The following is a 19,317-nucleotide window of genomic DNA, read 5'->3' as shown; positions in this document are numbered from 1 at the left end:
AAGCTACAAGTCTGAAAATGCTAAATTTATATATATATATATATATATAGTGGGGAGAACAAGTATTTGATACACTGCTGATTTTGCAGGTTTTCCTACTTACAAAGCATGTAGAGGTCTGTAATTTTTATCATAGGTACACTTCAACTGTGAGAGACGGAATCTAAAACAAAAATCCAGAAAATCACATTGTATGATTTTTAAATAATTAATTTGCATTTTATTGCATGACATAAGTATTTGATACATCAGAAAAGCGGAACTTAATATTTGTTACAGAAATCTTTGCAGTTACAGAGATCATACGTCCTATACGGCGCTGTGATTGACCAGCTGCGAATTCGAGGCGTGGCTTAGCAAAGGGTCAATTGTGAGGTGGCTGCCTCAGATTTGGCACCGCCTCCAGCTCGCCACAGAACTCCGACAGGTGTCTTAATGGTGAACACTATTTTCTAACAGCAGCAAAATAATCACTGAAGAAAACAAAGTGCTTTTCCTGAGGAATACAAAACCATAATAATGAGCCCTAACCCTTAAAATATACTACATTTTACAAGATGCACAAATTGAGCCGCTGTTAAATGCTTACAGCAAAAGTGGTAATGATTTTAAATGTGTCAGAATAACCAACAAGGAGACCGAACATTTTGTATATTTATTAAACTGTGCCACACAGACTTAACAAATCAAGTTTTGTATCTGGCCTTTAAAATATCTGCCCACCATCTTTAGCAGGAACTAGGCTTTATGTGTTTTTGGTTTGTAACCTGCAGGTACCGAGAAATCAGAGTCTTTGCAAAAAGTCTCACCACGTTGCTGGAGTTATTTTTGAAGCTGGAGTGACTCTTCTCTTTCTTCCGGGAAAGCCTTGGCACCAGCAGTTCAATCTCTCGCTCTCCGTCCTCCTCACTACAGAGAGCTGGATGATGGCTCCCACTTGGTGAGAGTTAACATCCCACTTTAATCACATTCGTTTACATTCGTACACACTCCTACAGGGATTTGGTCATCACCTCACCACCTGCCAAGGATGCTGGCACTGCTGGAGACACCGTCAACTGAGATTTTGCAGTTAATTTAACGTTGCAGACAATTTAATGGATTATAAACCCGTATAAAGCTCTGTAAAGCGTACTTTTCCTCTGTTTTTCTAAATTTTAAATCATTTATTGGTAACATTAAACATATGTTAGTGTAGTTCTGGTTATGATAAACTGTCACATGCAGTTTCACAAGAACATCATGTTTTGGAGCCTTATTAGGAATTCTGTGGGACAGCTGGAGTGAAGCAAAGTCCCTGCTCTGCCTCGGTGGTTTGGTTTGAGGGGCTGTGTTTACCCTCTCAGTAATCAGTGCAGTTAGATGGATGTGTTCCCCAGATAAGTGTTTCCCTTGATGAAGTTCTTACCTGACCACAAACCATTTATCGCCAGGGAGAGATGATGACCTTAAATTACCCCCTTTTCTCATTCCCCTGTATTTTGGTCTCGCCCAAGGCAACTGTGGCAACACTGTTTGTATGCTGGCTGTCTTCTTCTCAACACGGTGTGGGGACTCTTCCCAACCCACAATCAATTGTCCTTTTCTGCTTTTGTTAATGAGACGCCTGTGTTGGAGGGTGTGAATTCCCTGTGGTATAACTCCAAGGAATATTTTCCAGATATAGAGGGAAAGCTTTAACACTCCACTACTAAGGAACCAAGCCTGCAAATAACCACTGTTATAAATGTGCATTTTACCCTTTTTTTGTCACAGCAATGGGAAGGCTTGTCTGTGTTTTTCTAAAACATTAAAATATAGAAGTAAATCTTGATGCTTACATAGTCTTTTTTTAGAATACTTGTTTTCCAAGGTGAATAAAAAAAGGTGCTGTAAGAAAAGGCATTTTAGATATGTTCAGACAGTAAAAGAAAAGGGTAAGAGTCAGAAAGCTGCACTCACTAGATTTAGCATCACTACACCATGAGAAGCATTTTGTGCCAAGCAACAAATGCAGTAGACCAGATGTTTTATGTTAAAATACATTACAGTCAATACAGTCATTATAGAGAAGGTCCCGACCTCATTAAGTGAGACAGCTGGACCAATATTACATCTTTAAAGTTGCACTAATCAATTTAGAACAGTGGCTGCGTAATGTATAAAGTGTTCCTTGTAGAAAAGCTCAGAGAATGATCTCCCAAGTCTGCAGTTCCCCTCAGGTCTATTTAGAGTTTTAGTGCCTTTAAGGTCATTGTTTTGGTGTTATGACCTGCAACTTTACTGTTCTGGTTCTGAACTTGCCACTTTCATCAGCCAGTGTTCAGTTGCAGCAGGCAGCTGTTTGCAGAGGAAAAGCAAACAGCAGACAGACAAAGTTAGCGAATGGTTGGTGAACATAGAGGAGCATTTAGCTGCTAAGGAGTCAGAAATGTCTGGCTCACAGAGGTAGGAGAGTGAATATTGGACTTAGCTAATATCTGATGGATGCGATAACAGGCAAAAGTTTGCTTACATGTTAGCCGTATTGATTTTACATGGCCGTTTTATGTCAAATGTGTGCGACTTGTGGTTAAGTTCTGTGTGAGTTTAGTCAAAAGTTCTTGCAGGTAGACTACACGTTGGAGCCCGATCAAATATAGCTATCTCTCTGTCACGGCTTGTGTGATGTACATCAGTGATGGAATGGACGTGCACTGTGCCAGGGATCAACTTCACTATTCCACCTGACTGCACCATCAAGAAATGTTTATGTGTATAGTCATGGTTTAATGAAGATGGGAGAAGGCAAAAAACTCTGCTATACTAGTGTTTTTGCTTTGGTTGTTTGCCATCCCAGATAGCTGTATCAGTTGTGTTCCTCTGCGGTGTACTACAAGGGATTAAATAAGTCATTGTCACCTGACTCTCATTTCTGTTACAGATGACCCGCTTTGTTGGGCTGATAATGTATAGTCTGATCCCATAATTTTTAGACTTCTGAGTCTCGAATTCCTTGAATTTCAGTTATCTCTTGCCAACATGTAAAATCACTTAGTGTGCCTTTACAGACGCCAATGTGATGTGTTTTCCCTTATTTTTATGCATTTGCCTTCCGGTTTTTTACATGCGTGGACCATGATCAAAGACATTTTAAAATGAGTTTTGCAGCCGTGCAAACCGAAGCAACAGATTCCTAGGTCAGCTGCAGTCTTGTTGACGGAGACAAACTCCAACAAGCCAGCTTTTTTGTTGTCTTTTATTTCCTTCTCTGTTTTTCCATTTTCCATTTTTCAACCTTCTCTGTGTTCTTAAGCTAAAGTGGTTCAGAGCTACTTGCTGTCTAATCTTGCAGCGAGTGTTTTAAAAAGTCCTTTGCATGTGTTCTTGTTTACTCACCTGACACACACACTGAAAAAACATTCCCCTCATCTCACCTGAATGGATCATCTTTCTTTCTCCCCGTCTTCTCCTCCTCCTCTCTTTATTTCCCTCCTCTTTTGAGCGTTCCTTTGCTCCTAAGTGAACTATGTTCTCCACATCAAAGCACCAAAATCCCTTTCTTCTGTCCAGGAGGCTTCAGCTGTTGTGGTGCAGAGGGAACACAACAGTAGTTCAGAGCATTGCTTATGCATTTGATGAGGTTATCAGCACACAGCATCACATGGTTTCTTTGCTTTGTTTTGTTGCAGCCATAGAAAACAATAGAAGGCTTCCCCACTGACAGCTCTTAGGCTCATAGCATTCAATAATTTTTGTTTTCATGGACATCAGCTTTCAGCAGGGAGCAGAGCCTGTAATTTCCCTGTCCGCAAGAAAACACAATGCTCGAGATTTACTCCACATCTGTTTGCACCAGCTCCTCGGCGTGAGGGATGAGGGCACACACACACAGACTCGCAGAGTCAACGTGCTGGTAATTTAATTGATCCTGTTGTCAGAAGGAGCCCCCTACTACTTTTGTGCAGAGAATGAAGAGGGGAGTAGGGAGGTGGGGATAGAAAGCAGAAAGGAGAAAAGGGAGCAGACAGTTTAGTAGACGCAGAGAGACAGCGAGCGAGTAGGATAGCATGGTGGGTGTGCTATGTGAGGAATGCCGGCTCATGTTGTAACTAGAACTCCTGAAAGGCCCTGTTCTTTCCATACCACTGGGACAGTTTAGACCCTGTTTTGGCAAGCGGCCAAATGCCTAACCCCTCTATCTGTCTCATAATCAATGCGCCTTTTTATGCCTTTAGGCTCTTGTTTTAACGCATTTATTCACATAGGCCTGCATGGAAACTGCACTGAAACGATTACATCAAATATAAAGCATGCCTGTACCCAGTTTGTGCACATTAATGTTGCCATTTGACAGAGAATTCCCTCCAAAGCCCCCCTGCGAGGCTGTGAATGTGGCATTGAAGGTTCCAGTGGGAATTGATCTTCTAACCATGGAAGTGAGAATGCCTTCTTTATCCACTAATCTCCTGAAGAAATGGTAGACATCCTGTATGAGGTTCCCTGAATGTCATAAAATTGTATCCACATAACGTCAGAAAAGTTTGTGGTCGTCAGAAATATCAATGGAATTAAAAAATTGGGTGCATTACAGGACAGCACACTGTTTTTGTGTTAAGGAAATTAGAAAAATCCCCTTCCCTTCATGTTTTTTTTTCTGAGCTGAAACATAACATCAGTAAACCAGAAAGAAAGACATAATTGAATATTTAATCAGTGCTCCGTTAGGGACCCATTGATATGCTAAGAATTGACAAATTGTTTCATATTCTTTTTGTGTTTAGTGTTGTAATATATATTCTGATTTTCTGACATGCTACACTGCTTTTTCAAAGCGATTTTTTATGCCACAGCTGCTGCTGTTAAACATTCCCTTTTGATAATGTAATCTATTGTTCTTTTCCACAGATTTTATCCATAGATTTCTACTTAAAGGAGACATATTATACTGCATTTCCAGTCCTATATTGGAGATCTGTGACTCCTGTGTGGCAGCTTTAAAAAAATAATTTTCTATCTTATACTGGCTCTTCATGTAGGCCTTCATTTCAGCCTCTGTCTGAAATAAGCTGTAGATGCTCCTGTCTTTTAAGGGCCCCTCTCTCAAAGCGCACTGTCTTCTGATTGGCCAAGACCCGAAGCATGTTACCAGGCTGTTGTTGTCGCTGGGCGGTACAGGCAGACCGAGCTCTGTCTAGCTCCATGTGTCGTAGAACAGATCAGTTGGTAGAAAAATCAGTTCAAAACAGAACATTCAGAACAGGAGGAAATCTGAGGTTTTTGCTCACAGGGATTTCTTTTAAATACTTTAATATTTTAAATACTGAAGCAGATAAACAAAATTTGGGTGCCATTCATTTTATTACTTACACCTATGCTTTTCCTGCTGTAACATGTCAAAATGTCTTTGGTGAAAAAGGCCTTAAACTGACTGCTTGTGTTTGTTGCCCCCCTCGAACTTTACTGCAACAGTGGAATTACTTAAGGGAGTACAATGTTTTCCAAGCTGATAGAAATAAAAAAGTTGTAATAAACTGGAATTATCCTTAAAGTATTGTGATTTTTGCTATCGATCTTATTTGGTCCTTTTATTTGCTTTGCTTCCTGTTTATCTTAATGTTTAACCATATTGTCTTGCTTTACCATTTTCCTACTACACCACGACCATTCAACTACTAAAAACAAACAATTGTTCATTATTTATTTATCTGCTGATTAGTTTTTCCTGAACTTATGTAGTCTTTAAAATGTCAGAAAACACTGAAATAAGTCCATTATCACTTTCCAGAGCACAAAAGTATTGTTTTCAAATCTGAGAGTGATTCCAATTACAATGATATAGAACAGAGGAAAGCACCGGAACATGTTAATAAACTATATCGGTTATTAAGGATCTGTCAATCAAACTACACGTTTAACTGACCAGTCGCTTCAGCACTAACCTGTACTGGTGGTGTCAGAGACAGTTGCCAGTTATATGAAAGAATCTCGGCAACTTTACTTTGCTTTCTCTTCCTGTCGCTCTCTGTCCCACATACATACACACACACTTATGAGATTTTCCACACCTAGGTGGGAGAAAACAGTGTGATGAATGGCTCTGTATTCAGAGGCCTTGGCAGTCCGGTTCCTGTGTGGGTCTTGGTGGACAGTAGGGCCTTTACAGTAAATCTCTGCTGTAGGACGTCCGAGGATATTTAGTTGTATGAGGAGTTTCCAGCCCTCATTAGAGGCTGGTGATGGACGTATGAGATGGAGATAGATGCATGATATTGGAATTCTGGAAGTCTAGTTTTTGATATAATTGAGGCTTTGAAGGTTGAGTAGAGCATTAGGATGATGACCAGATTTGATTGGACCCAAATGGCACGAAAGAGGATTTTACATGTAGATGAGGAAAAAGTTAGTGTTGTTACAATACAAGTTTTGCTTCTGTTGCAAACCTTGCATAGCTTTTTAGCTGTCTCTTGAGATTCGTGAGGGACGTTTTTCCATTATGTAACTGCTGCGACCAGTTTGTCAACCAGTTCAGTGCAACTGGTATTCAATTCGAGACATTGTGAACAGTCGTTTTTAAATTCATAGAAAATATTGAATTTGTGTCTCCATCACATTAGTTGTGAATTTGTTTTTTTCAGAGCTAGTGAAAGAGAATAGATGAGTAGACTACAGTACGTTAGAGTGAATGAGTAAGACATGGGACAAGTAGCAGTCTGTCTGTTCCAAGGTGAGTGAAAGACAAACTTGTTCTGTCTTGCTAACGGACTTTTTGCTGCTATTTTTGTGCGCTGCTGTGGAAAAATAAATATATGTGGGTTTCATCCTGGCATGCTTATGTTTTAGGGTTGTCACTCTCAATTCCAAAGAGCTGTGATAAGATAGCAGTGTAAATGAGGTGGAATGGTACATTTCTGCAAGGCAGAATCATTTGTTTATGAATCATTTGGTTGCCATGAGGGTGTCAGACTCACTGAGAGAGGAAAGGGTGAGGCAGCAGGAGGTGAGGAAAGCTCCCCGTTCTGTCGGGGCTGTCAAGCTGTTTGAAGGAAGGACTGATGACGGGGAGAAGTACAGGGGAAAAAAACACACAGCATCCTGCAGGAATGGAGGCATTTCTGAAGAGCACTGGTGAAAAGAAAAAATACACCAAATACTAATAGTGTTTTTCCAACCCCTCCCTCTCCTGTCTCCCCTGTCTGTCTTTTTCCAGAGTTGCTGGGCTCCACCAAGAAACTCAACATCAACTACCAAGACTCAGATGGGTAAGAGGAGTGTGTGTATGTGCTTGTGTGTGTGTTGGTCGGTGAGATACGCATGAATCTGAGTCAAAAGAATGCAATGGAAGAGTCACTGTGTCTTGATTGACATGCAGATAAAAACAATGCCCTACCTGTGGCTGCCTGCTGTTTGTCTTCAGTCATCTCCATGACTCATAACCAAATCGCACACATGTTCTGTGCCCTTCAGAGGTATTATCTTACCATCAGAGACAGAGTTTGTTTAGTCAGAAGCAAGAATTTGCCTTTTATATGTGACAACTCATCAAAAGTCAAAAGTTAAGAATTTGAGTAAAGAAGAGCGCTTAATTCTGTGGTACATATTCAGTTAGATTCCAGAGGTACGTAGCAACAAGCTACAAGTATCCCTGAATTACGCGTCATAATGCTCGCCTAGCGGCTAGTCAGACATGCCCTCAAAAACACCGGTGGAAAACCACAATGAACTGCAGCACACAATGACAAGATGTCCACCTGCTGCCTCTCCTCTCCCTTCCAAACACTAGCTACCCTTCTGGCAGTCAGTGGACATAAAGTTGTTCCTGTGATGTAGAGACAGAGCTCATTTCTAACTTTATGAATGCAAGATACATTTGTTACAGATTAATAACTCACCACTCTGAAACTCTTGCTCCAGTGCACGTTGCTAAGCTGGTAAGGGGAATATGTACAGCTGAACCAAAGCCGTGTTTGCCGGTTTCTGACTGACCCGCCCTACTCTGCTGGTTACTGTTGCTACCTACACCTGTCAAGCTTTCTGCTCATATGCAGTTTACAGTTGTCTAGGGGTTAAGGCAGCAAATATAAACCGCACCCTTGCCCGTTTGTATCTAGACGGTTTGAAACAATTGGTCCTTGATTTTTCTGTTTGAAAAACACATGTGTTGCTAGCTAGCTAGTTAATCTAACGAAAGTTCCATCAGTCATCTCCAGCAGACTTGTTTTAGAACAAGAACCATGTGGAAAGGTTAAATTAGCACTTAATGGCTACATACATCATACGATGCTAAAAGATTGAAGCCTTGCCCAGGCAAAAAGTCAGCATTCTCAAGTTCTAGTGATTCATGATGAAGATTTAGAGAATCGCCAGTCTGTTCCCAAATACAGGCCTGTATTCATTCAAATTATAGGTTGATAGACCGTGAGATGCACAAGATTTTTTTTTCTTTTTTCATCCCACTCAGTTTAGAAGTAGTTTTTTAGTCGATTTTTTTAAAAATTTGTCACTGCAGTTATTTGAATTATATTTACTTATACTTGAATACTTGGTATTATTAAGTGACAATACTTTTTCTTTGTTCCCACTTGTGACTGCTTGAAATTGGGCCCTCCCTAGATTGAGATGTTTTTTTTGTTTCACTGTCTCTGTTAAGTCTTTGTTCTTAACCATCAAACCATCAAAATAGGCCATCAACATGCAAAGGATCCCCCTCTGCAAGCCACTATGCATGTTTAGCTGTGCGCGTGTGTGTGTGTTGACTTAGGTCTACTACGTGTATCTACATGCAGGGTCTATACAGTGTGTGGGAGGTGATACACAATAGTGTTGAAATAAAACATGTCCATCCATGAGGGTGTGTGTTTGGGACAGAGGAAGCTGTTACCTGTGATATATGAGATCTGTGCAGAGGGAATGAAGAGGACAGGGGACGGTGAGCAAACAGTCACTTGTTACTGAGTCAACACCATCCCAGAGGGGCAGACTGAGACAGAGTGTGTGTGTGTGTGTGTGTGTGTGTGTCTGTGTGTGTAGAAAATGGCTTTAAGTGACTCAGTAAACGGACACAGTATGTGCTGGTAGAATGTAAATGGATGTGTGTATAAACGATGACACTGATAAGATAAGCGACTTCACCGTCTGGAGATGCCTCAGATTTCATATCAGCACAGACTGACGTCTAAACTTCATAATAAGTTTGTCAGTAGACTAGAAGATGGATCATAAGCCAGTACAAGCACAGCTGATCCAAATCCAGTACTAGCACAGACACAGTCCAGACGTTTTTAGCAGGTCACACAGACCCAGGTGAAATACAGGCAGCCTCAGCCAGTAAAAGCACAGCCAGGGTTCTACAGGCAGCATCAGATACAAGCAGCTCAGATTATTTACATGGCTCACAAGTCAGGTATGAGGGCCCCCATAGCAGAATTTTTCTTAGGTGGTACCATAGGTGTGTGTGCTTATTCTCCGGTCAAAGCCCTTTCTGACATGACAGTGCCAATATTAATGGGCTAGGCAAGCTGGTGAGGCACATACTAACACATTTCATACACTTCAATCAAAAATAGATCAAAATTTAAAATTTACATGGGGAATGAGGGGGTCTGTGCCCCAGTAGAGCTTTATGTCTATTAGCTTAACTAATCTGACATTGCTGATCCCAGATACGCATCACAAAGCTGATCATCACCTGAGGCCCGTACTACGAAGGAAGTTTAACCTACTCACATTTAATTAGGGGTAATCAAGGAAAGTCAGGGTTGACAAAGTCTGACTGCCTACACTGGTGTTAAACGGTACGACAGAGAATAAGATGTTGGTTAATTGAGTCGGTGTTAACTTAATTGGTGTTGGTGCGTGTTCACATAAAAGGGGCTTGTTCGGCCGAGCAGGCAGAGTTTTTTACATCAGTGCATGCGCTTTATTTTCCCCAGAGGAATGCAGGTTGATTGACACATTAGCGGCTAAATCTAATAGTGTTGCAGCAAGTAAAGCCAGGGAGGCTTGTTGGCATTGCATTGAGTAAATTTGTAATTATCTTCACAGTGTTCTTATTGTAAGCTAATTCTCTATTTTGTATATGGATTCTTCTTTTATGTCTAATATGATTAAGATGTAAAGGTACAACTGCATATTGTGTCTATTGTAATAAAAAAATGGAGCTGAGGGAGATTGGCAGATTAATGTGGTAGATTAACTAGAAACTAGTAATCACAAATCTACAAGTTAAAAACTTGAATATTCTCTCACATTGTAGTCAAACATTTATGAGAGAAATTCTCAGAAAAATAGTGTTTTTTTTTCAAGGAACCACATCGCTTCACTTTGCAAGGCTGCAACATCACACACACCCTCTGCAGTGTGTTATGCATGCAGTGGAAAATTATACTTTGCAGTCGGATTAAGCAATGAGGAAATACTTGTGATTTCAGCCTGCAGTCACCATATTATCAACAGCATTGGGACTTTAGAGACTTTGCCGTGAATTGGGCATATTCAAATGAAAACACCAGAGTGATTTGGATTTTCATTGTGACTTTAATTTATGGGAATTTCCACATTTCACCTCGCTTCGTAGTCCAGGCCACTGGTGTGTCAACTGTAGGTTTACCAGCACATCTATGAGCGTGTTCATATATAAGAGGTAGAGTTCTTGAGTATTTATTGCAACAGCATAAAGATTTATTTATCAAAGTAAAATACATCCTCACTAGAATAGAATGAGGACATGAAAACATAGAAATAACATAGGCTAGGGCTTTAAATAAAATCTGGGAGTTGTTTAATAGGCCTAATTAAATACAAAGCCTATACAGACGAGATGCAGTTAGCCTAGCTTAACAGAGAGGCTGCAAGTGGGGGCGGGGGACGGGGGGAAAAGGTTGCTCTGTCTAATGTGAAAGAACACATACAGAAATATAAAAACTTCAGTTTGTTGGTTTAGAGGTACATATGTGCTGGAACTAATTCTTAACAAACCGGTGAGCGTAGTGACTGCACAGCTTCCAGGAATCTTGTTGTCACAGTGAGGTTTCAATGTTTTCCTTTCCTTCCTTCCTTTCCATGTCCTTCGTAGCTGGCAACACTTGCTATCATGCTGCATAGAAGCATGCGGCGAATGGATAAACCGTTCAAGAAGTTGTTCCCCTAAAACCACAAATTGTTTATCTACGGATTAAACAAATGAACACTGCTTTTCGAACCTACACTGAAGCAGTTTTGACGTTCAGCATGCATTGTTTAACCCTGGAGAAAGTGAGCAAAGGTTGACTCAAGTCCAAGTTAGCTGGCTAACTCACTAATCTTGCTTTGTGATACAACAAGCTCATAATTACTATTGCGTTAACAACAGGAGGCTTCCCTCAGACTGCTGACAAAATGTAAAAAAACAGAGGCAAAATGGGTTAAGGTTAGCTCCCATGTGACCTGAGCTTACAATACAGCTGTGAAATTTTACTTTAGCACATGATGGACAGTTGGCAAAAATGGAAAGTAAATATGAGGAGGAGTATGGAGTCAGCATATTTGTTAGGCCTTGGTGTGTTTTTGCTAAAAAAACCAAAACAACACTTAAAACTCCACAGTGTAGCATGTTGAGAAAGCTACAGTTCTCTTTCCAAATGTATCCAGGCTGTTTATGGCCACTGGTGCCCCGAGAGCTGAGGGCTCCTACTATGACTGCCTGAGGCTGTGTGAAATCACCTGAAAGCCCTCTGTACTATAGCTGTTAATGTATCCCCACATGTGCGGAGTGTGTTCCAGCTCGGGTCCTGCTTGCTGTCTCGGAGGGTCACCTCTTCTGGAACACTCTGTCGCCCTAAGCGAAAGCAAAACTCGTCGCCAAGAATTTATGCCTTTAATTTTTCCCTCTGTGGAATATACTGCGAACTGACAGACACCCAGAGACAAATACACACATTTCATCTCTGAAGCTTTGATGAACACACACACACACACACACACACAGATGATCCTTATCTCAAGCTGCAGTTTTGATATGGGGGCACACACACGCACACATTGCTTCTTAGCCTATAGTTGTGATGACAGACTGCATATACACACACTCAACAGATTCACAAAAACACACACACACTCGTCTTCTTAGTCTGACTTGTTGATGGGTGGATGGGGATACACACTAAATGGGATCATACACACACACACACAATTTCACATATATCGGTCTGAATCTTTGATGAGAGCACACACACGCACAAAAAACACACATCATCTCCGTCTGGAGTTTTGAAAAGGGCTCACCTGCTGTAAATTCATCAGTGTGATTTATAACCCCTCTCATCTCCTCACCCTTGACCCCTCCCTCTCCCCCCTCCGACTTCCTCTCTCGCCCACAGCTTCTCCGCGCTGCACCATGCCGCTCTCACGGGCACCACCGAGCTGCTGTCTCTGCTGCTGGAGGCCCAGGCCACGGTGGATATCAAGGACATCAACGGTATCATGATGGCAGAACAGCTTTACCAGCTGAACCAGTGACACCAGACAAACCCACAACTTAGAAAGCAAAATGTTAAAGCTCGGGAAGTCAGTTGGGGTTAAATTGCGCCTGGAACTTCCTCAAGAGCTTTCTGACACTCAGCTGAAAATATGTTTGACCCATATGAATAAATATGATTCACTTTGAAGTTTGTCTGCCATGCAGTGACAGCAGTGCCATAGAAAATATCTGCAAGCGGAACAGATGTAGTTGAATTTGTGCGGGAGTGGCAGCTCGGCTGCTGAGACCAGAGGCGTGTAGCTCTCATAACCATGTGTGACGCCTCTGAGGTTAGCTATAGATTTATGAAGGACCATTTTTGAAGGTTGAATTTACCTTTTGGTGTTTCTTGCCAGCTTGTCAGTTTTGAAATCCAGGGTCTCGTGCATGCTAAGTAAAAGACACACAGGCAGCATCATGCAATGTCAAGTCATTTGACGCCCATTGCACAGACAGAAGAACTAGTAAACGTATGCCAGTCAGCGGTGATTTGGACAGCAAATGCAACAAAATGCCGCATTGAAGCATAGGGATGCAGCGATTACCGGATTTCACTATTACCTGCATTTTAAAATGTCACAGTTAATTAATCGTCCGCTACACCAAGTGTTTCTGTTGCAGGGAAAGAAACTGTTGCAACTTGTACAAAACGGTGCACCAGCTTAAAGTGCCGTGCTTACCAGAGACGTGGTGGCTACTACTGTTCACTGGTTAAGGCAGAGGGACCAAACTGTGAAGCTTCCCGCCAATGAAACGTCTGAAGTCGGCATTGTGGGAGCATTTCGTGTGCACCAAGACTGACCAGGGCATTATTTAAGAGGTGACGGATCACCTGCTCAGAAACTTGCTAATAGGTTGCTGCTAACGGAGCGAATAACTACATTAAACTTGATGCTGCACCTGTGGGATCACCACTCAGCTTTGCACGCCCAAGTACTTAAATATAAAAGTGTAGCGGTGAGGGTCGAGCTTTCAGTGCAACGTAAACAAACAAAGCAGCATGTAACCTTTCAGACCCACCGCAACGACAGCGCAGCCGCACTATGAAACCCATTATTTTCAATGTCATTTGCCACACCACGGAGGTTTGTTGCTGCGTCGAGCAACACGCACTGCACGCCGAGCTCGCGCGCACGCCACTGTTAAAGTAGCTGAACTTTTGCACTGACCCCAGCTTTCAGGGCAGTGCAAATCGCTTCTTTTCTGAAAGGGCCTTTATGGAAGGACGTAGCCCTCTCAAGACCTTATTGACTGAACATTTACCGTTACATCCTGTTGCCTCCTCCAGTCTGTGTTGAGAAAATATTGCCAGATGTAAAACACTGACATCAGGAGCTTACAGACTTCCAGGACTATACCAATTAGCTGCATTTCAGTTATTAATAACACTGCATGAGAGATGTTCTCAGTTTTTTTTTTTTTTCTCTAAAACTTGAATGTATGGATGAGAGTTGATGACAAGTTCAGGTTATAACAATTTCCCCTGGGGGATAAATTAAGTTAATATTCCTCTTATATTAATAATACTTATTATATTATATCAATTGTTATTGTCATTAAATATTAAAAATCAACATAAGTCATTACTAGTGTTGTGAAATTAATTAATGCATAATAATCATGATAATCGTGAAACCGTGATTATTCCTGAGACTATGATCGTACCAACAAAATCTGTAATCGTTGCATCCCTATTGAAGCGTATCAATGCAGGTAGAAAGGTCAGTGTGGTATCCTGAAGTATTGTTGCTCATCACCCTATGACACATGTGAAGACTCTGCTGGTGCTGATGTATCAGACAAAGAATGCACAGGTGTTTGTGACACAAATCTTGAGACAATCATCTCAAAAATGAGCTAGATGTCGCCAGATTATGTCACATGCTAATTTGCATATTCATGACATCATAATGTAAGTACTTATACTATATACAATTTTTTAAAATGTAAAGCTAAACTCACTTGACCCTAACAAGCTTCATCATTAGCTATTCATATTATTGAAGCTGCTGTCATCCCATCAACCTCTAATTTCAAAGCATTTGATGTTGGCTGTTTTTAGACTGTGGAACTGAAGTGTGATGTACACAAAGATTCAAGTTAAATCTTTAAGAACAAACACAAGGAAGAAGGCGTTCCCTAGACAAACAATGAGGATCAGTGATTGGTTGTTAGGTGTGCACATTCACAGCGTGTTTGCGTTTCTGTCTATCAGCCCAGAGAGCTACAGCCACATAAAAGCACATTCACTGAGAAATACAGGCTCTTTTCAGTTTAGATCTGTCCAAATGTTTGCCAGATACAGTATGTCACCTATATTAGCTTGTGATATTCCATATTTTTGTTATTGTTAACAAATCCTGTCCACATACCAAAACCAACAATGAATGAGACCTAATAACAAGTATTGTGTGTGTGAATCCAAAACATATTATATTTTATTCCTCTGTGCCATAGAGCTCCATTGATGTCCAGGAACTGATAAAAACACATTGATGAGCAGCACTATTGAACTGGGTGACATCTTCCTTCATTAACATGTAGTTTATTTTGACTCATTCCCATTTTTAATTTTTTTTTTTTTTAAGCTGCACTAATCAGTAGTCTTTTATATCAACAATGCAGCAAAACAAAGCTGTGTTGCTTGCAGTGAGTGAACCCGTAGAGATTTTTCAACCAACTTTGCAGTTCCCCTCATCTTTACAGGGTGTTTTGCTAGTAATATTGGACTTACATGTGTTGCCAGAAACGTAATTTCAAATCACTGCTATTGTTTATCTGTGCAAACACATTTTAAGGGGATGATTTGTCAGCAGTGTATTTACAGCTTGTTTTGCTGCCCCAGGTGGCCATAAAAAATCATTAATGCTGCTTTAAAGATTTAGGTCTTCAGTAGGAACCAATGGGCTTGGGGCTGAGTGCCGAAGTCTGAAAAATGGTTGGTTTTGGTCCTTTCATGGGATTTGTTGACGCTAAGAAAAATATAGAATAACGCCTGCCTTACACTTTAACGGGGCACTCCAGTGATTTAGTGTTACCTTCCATGAAGTTGACTGACTTGCGAGAGACAGACGTATTTCTCCAATGCACATCTCACTGCCTTTTCCTTCCCATCTTATCAGCTCCATCCCTCACTTGTGTTTCTGTCTCTAGGCATGCGTCCCCTCCACTACGCAGCATGGCAGGGTAAAGCAGACTCTGTCTTATTGTTGCTGAGAGCTGGAGCTTCAGTCAACTCCCCTTCCCATGACGGACAGATACCGTTACATCTCTCTGCTCAATATGGACACTACGAGGTGGTGAGTACACTCATCCAAGGACACCTCAGCCGCCAAAGGCAAAGTTCCAAGGCATTATGGGTCCTCTCCATTTCACTGAAATCCACCCACTTTGTGTGTCAGCTTGTATTGTCCACCAACAATACCGGTAATACCATTAATGCCATGACACAGGTTTTTCAAGAGTAAATTTCAGTGAACGCACACATTCTTATCTTCCAGCGTCATCTGTTCAACTCATGGAATGTTTTAATGAATAGGTACACATATCACGGACACACACACACACACACCCATAACCTGTCGTTTACCTATATCAAGGCATGACCTCTTTAGTTCTACATCATCAAACACAATACTGACAGTCCTGAACAAAGGCTGTGCTGGAGCTATCATATGTTCCTCTCCTCTTCAAAGACAAAACATCAACACACACAGAATGTGTTGGGAAGACTGGCGTGTGAGTGCTTGTGCATTATACATGAGGTGATATCACTTACATCGTCCTTTCTCCCTTTCTCTCTCAGTCTGAGATGTTGTTGCAGCACCAGTCTAACCCCTGCCTGAAGAACAAGGCAAACAAGACTCCTCTAGATCTGGCCTGCGAGTTTGGGAGACTCAAGGTATGAGAATAGTTGTGTGTAATTTTCATACACATAAGTGTGTGACACCAAAATATATGAATATTTTTTCAAAAATACATTTGAGCATTGAGTATCATCCACCTTTGGCGTGATGTATTTGACCCATTGTCATTACTGCTGTCATAAGCCTCCTCAATACAAAAATATTAGTACTAGACTTCAAAACCCACAGATGTATAAACAGCGCGTATGCACAAAAAAACATGCATTCCCCACACATAAACTGGTATTCATAATATAAATTGACAGACAGTTGATACCTCCGACATAGTTAAACCCATATATACACAAGGTTTCCTAGAGTGAGCCCGGTGTGATATACTGTGTGGTAAAGTGGAAAATGAAAAATAAGATTATAGACCAAATTTTGTACACAACGTTACCATTACACTGGTAGTAGTTAGTTTAACTAAGTGTGAATGTTTTTTTTTTGCAAGCAACAGACCTGGCAATTTAAAGTATGCTGATCAAAGTCACATTGCGTACTCAATCGTATTGTATTTATTCTGCTGTTTACAATTTGTAAACTCTGTTTGATATTTGTGCCATGAAGTATATCATGACTGATTACCTTTCTGATGTTTGATGACAATGATTGAGGCACAGTTTAGTATAACTGATGATAGTGACACAATGAGTCAAATAAATTGTCATTATTAGTCAGATTTTCGAGGCTAATATTGATATTTGAGAGGTAAAACAAGACTAAGAGTCTACAGCCATGCTAGCAGCATTGTGAGGCTGTACTTTGGCACAACAGTGCTTTTAGCTAAATGCTAACAACAGCATACTAACGTGCTCAGAATGACAATGTGTTGATGTTGCAGATTGTACCATGGTCATCATCTTAGTTTAGCATGTTTGTTAATTATACCTTAATATAAAGTAGGCTGCTGCTAATGATGATTGCAATGTAATTAATTTAGAAGAGATTCCGTCATAAAGTATTGGACGAATTATAATTAGTGCTGGGCAACTATTAAAATTTTTAATCGTGATTAATCACATGATTTTTTAACAGTTAACGGGTGAAACAGACAGTCAGTGACACTGAAACCGGAAGTGAAACAAGACCACAACACCAAGGGCAGAAAAACTTCAAAGTCAAACAGGAAAGAGAACGAATTAACAAAAAGACATAAGGAAAACACAACAGAGAGACGAGGCCACAGAAACACAGGAAGTTAAATCCCAAAGACACGAGAAGAAGACTTATCAACAAACCCAAAGACCATGACATACAGATCACTGCTCTGGTGCTGATGGAGGGCCATGTGATGACTTCTGCTCTTTTTACAGTCTTTTCATTGAGAAACCGAAAGGCTAAACCTCCATGTAGTGTTTCATTCATGTAGTCATTCTAATCCAATTATTTGCATTTGAAAACATCCTATTTGGCCCCTTTGCCCTTTTTGGGGATGGCCTATGTCAAACACGAACCATGGCAACTAAATTAAGCTTGTTTGAGCGAAAGGCAAATAGGCTCTTTTTGGACACACGCACACTGTAACGTTAAAGGGATAGCACATTGCAGTGTGTTTGACTGTTTCTCTGTCACATCTGTGGATAAGCTTGGCTGTGAGATGTATAGCTGGCCCTGTAATTCAGAATTAGACCAACACACACTTCCTATGCCTGTTAATGTTCTCGTGTCTGGTCTGAGTTTGCAGTTTAGCTGTGAAAGAATAGAAGGCTTTGGGCTGTTTTTGTGACACACAGACTTTGTCAGTGTGTGTGAGTGGAGGCTGTGGTATCTTTAGACAGCTGCTGAGTAGTGGATAAGCCTCCATGTACTAACTTGACCCTAAATATAAGTCACCATATACATTATTTCAACCTATATATTAGCTATACTAGCTTGGCTTTGCATATGCGTGTACAGTATGTATGTAAGTATCACTAAGCTGTAATTCTTGCCCTGATTCTGCCACTCTTCTGTTCTCACAGCCCACACTTCATTTTCATTTTGGTGTCTTTGATTTCTCTTCAGGTGGCTCAGTTGCTGCTCAGCAGTAACATGGTGACAGCGCTGTTAGAAGGGGAGGGAGGGCAAGACAGCATGGAATCTCCGTCCACCACCCCCCTCCACCTGGCAGCCAGGAATGGACACAAAGACATCATCAAGTAAGATCCCAGCTAGGAGCAGTGCTGAAATATACTGTAATAGATGCTAATGCTACTTCTACTGCTACTGTTATTTTACTGCTTCTGCCACTGCAAGAATTACAAATACCACTACTGTTATGGCTTCTACTACTTCTCCTACATCATCTAGTAATATTGACACTGCTACTCTTACTCACTTTCACTAATGTTACAGCTGCTAGTATCACTGCTGCCTCAGCACCTGCTAATGCTATTTGTGCGAGTACTGCTATTTCTACTATTACAACCTTTGCTACTGTTAAAGCTGCTACCACCGCTATTACTATTTGTACCACCATAACTACTGCTACTTCGGCTACTGCTACTACTACTGCTACTACGAGTACCACTACTGCTGCTGGTGCTGCTAATGCTACTTCTGCAGTACAACTACAACTATGTTTTAGTGCTACTACCACTATCATCACTACTAGGGCTAGGTACTACTACTATTACTATTACAGCCGCTACAACCTCTGGTACAGCTACTGCAACTACGAGCATTACTAATAGTACCACTATAAATACTACTCTGTTGCTATCACTGATACTATAGTAACTATTATTGCTACTACTACAATAACTGCCGATACTACTACTCCTGCTTCTGTACCACTAATATTACTGCAACTACTACCACTATTAGGAAGACTGCACTCATTACCACGACTAGACTCTACCACTACTACTGCTGTTACTGCTGCTACCGTTCGTTGCTACTGCTAATACGACATCCACTACTACCGTATTTGAGAACTAAATAGCACATATTCCGTCTTGAATCAATACGCAACGT

At 40.9% G+C, this 19,317-nt stretch overlaps 1 protein-coding gene across 4 annotated transcripts in view; it reads left to right on the top strand.

Moving 5' to 3' along the window:
• Positions 1-19,317, top strand: part of LOC119916612 (caskin-2-like) — a 68,635-nt gene that overhangs the window by 22,896 nt on the left and 26,422 nt on the right. For all 4 annotated transcript variants that reach the window (XM_038736671.1, XM_038736672.1, XM_038736669.1 and 1 more), the window contains exons 3-7: positions 7,169-7,220; positions 12,315-12,412; positions 15,608-15,753; positions 16,260-16,355; positions 18,367-18,500. In XM_038736671.1, coding sequence (XP_038592599.1) covers positions 7,169-7,220; positions 12,315-12,412; positions 15,608-15,753; positions 16,260-16,355; positions 18,367-18,500 — 526 coding nt within the window. The remainder of the gene's footprint in view (positions 1-7,168; positions 7,221-12,314; positions 12,413-15,607; positions 15,754-16,259; positions 16,356-18,366; positions 18,501-19,317) is intronic.

The sequence above is a fragment of the Micropterus salmoides genome, unplaced genomic scaffold, assembly GCF_014851395.1.
Source record: "Micropterus salmoides isolate LMB-PRFRI ecotype aquatic unplaced genomic scaffold, ASM1485139v1 Ms_hic_scaffold_21, whole genome shotgun sequence".
NCBI classification, from domain to species: Eukaryota; Metazoa; Chordata; class Actinopteri; order Centrarchiformes; family Centrarchidae; genus Micropterus; species Micropterus salmoides.
The sequence above is the reverse complement of the archived record's forward strand: the minus strand, read 5'-3'. Positions and strand labels throughout refer to the sequence as shown.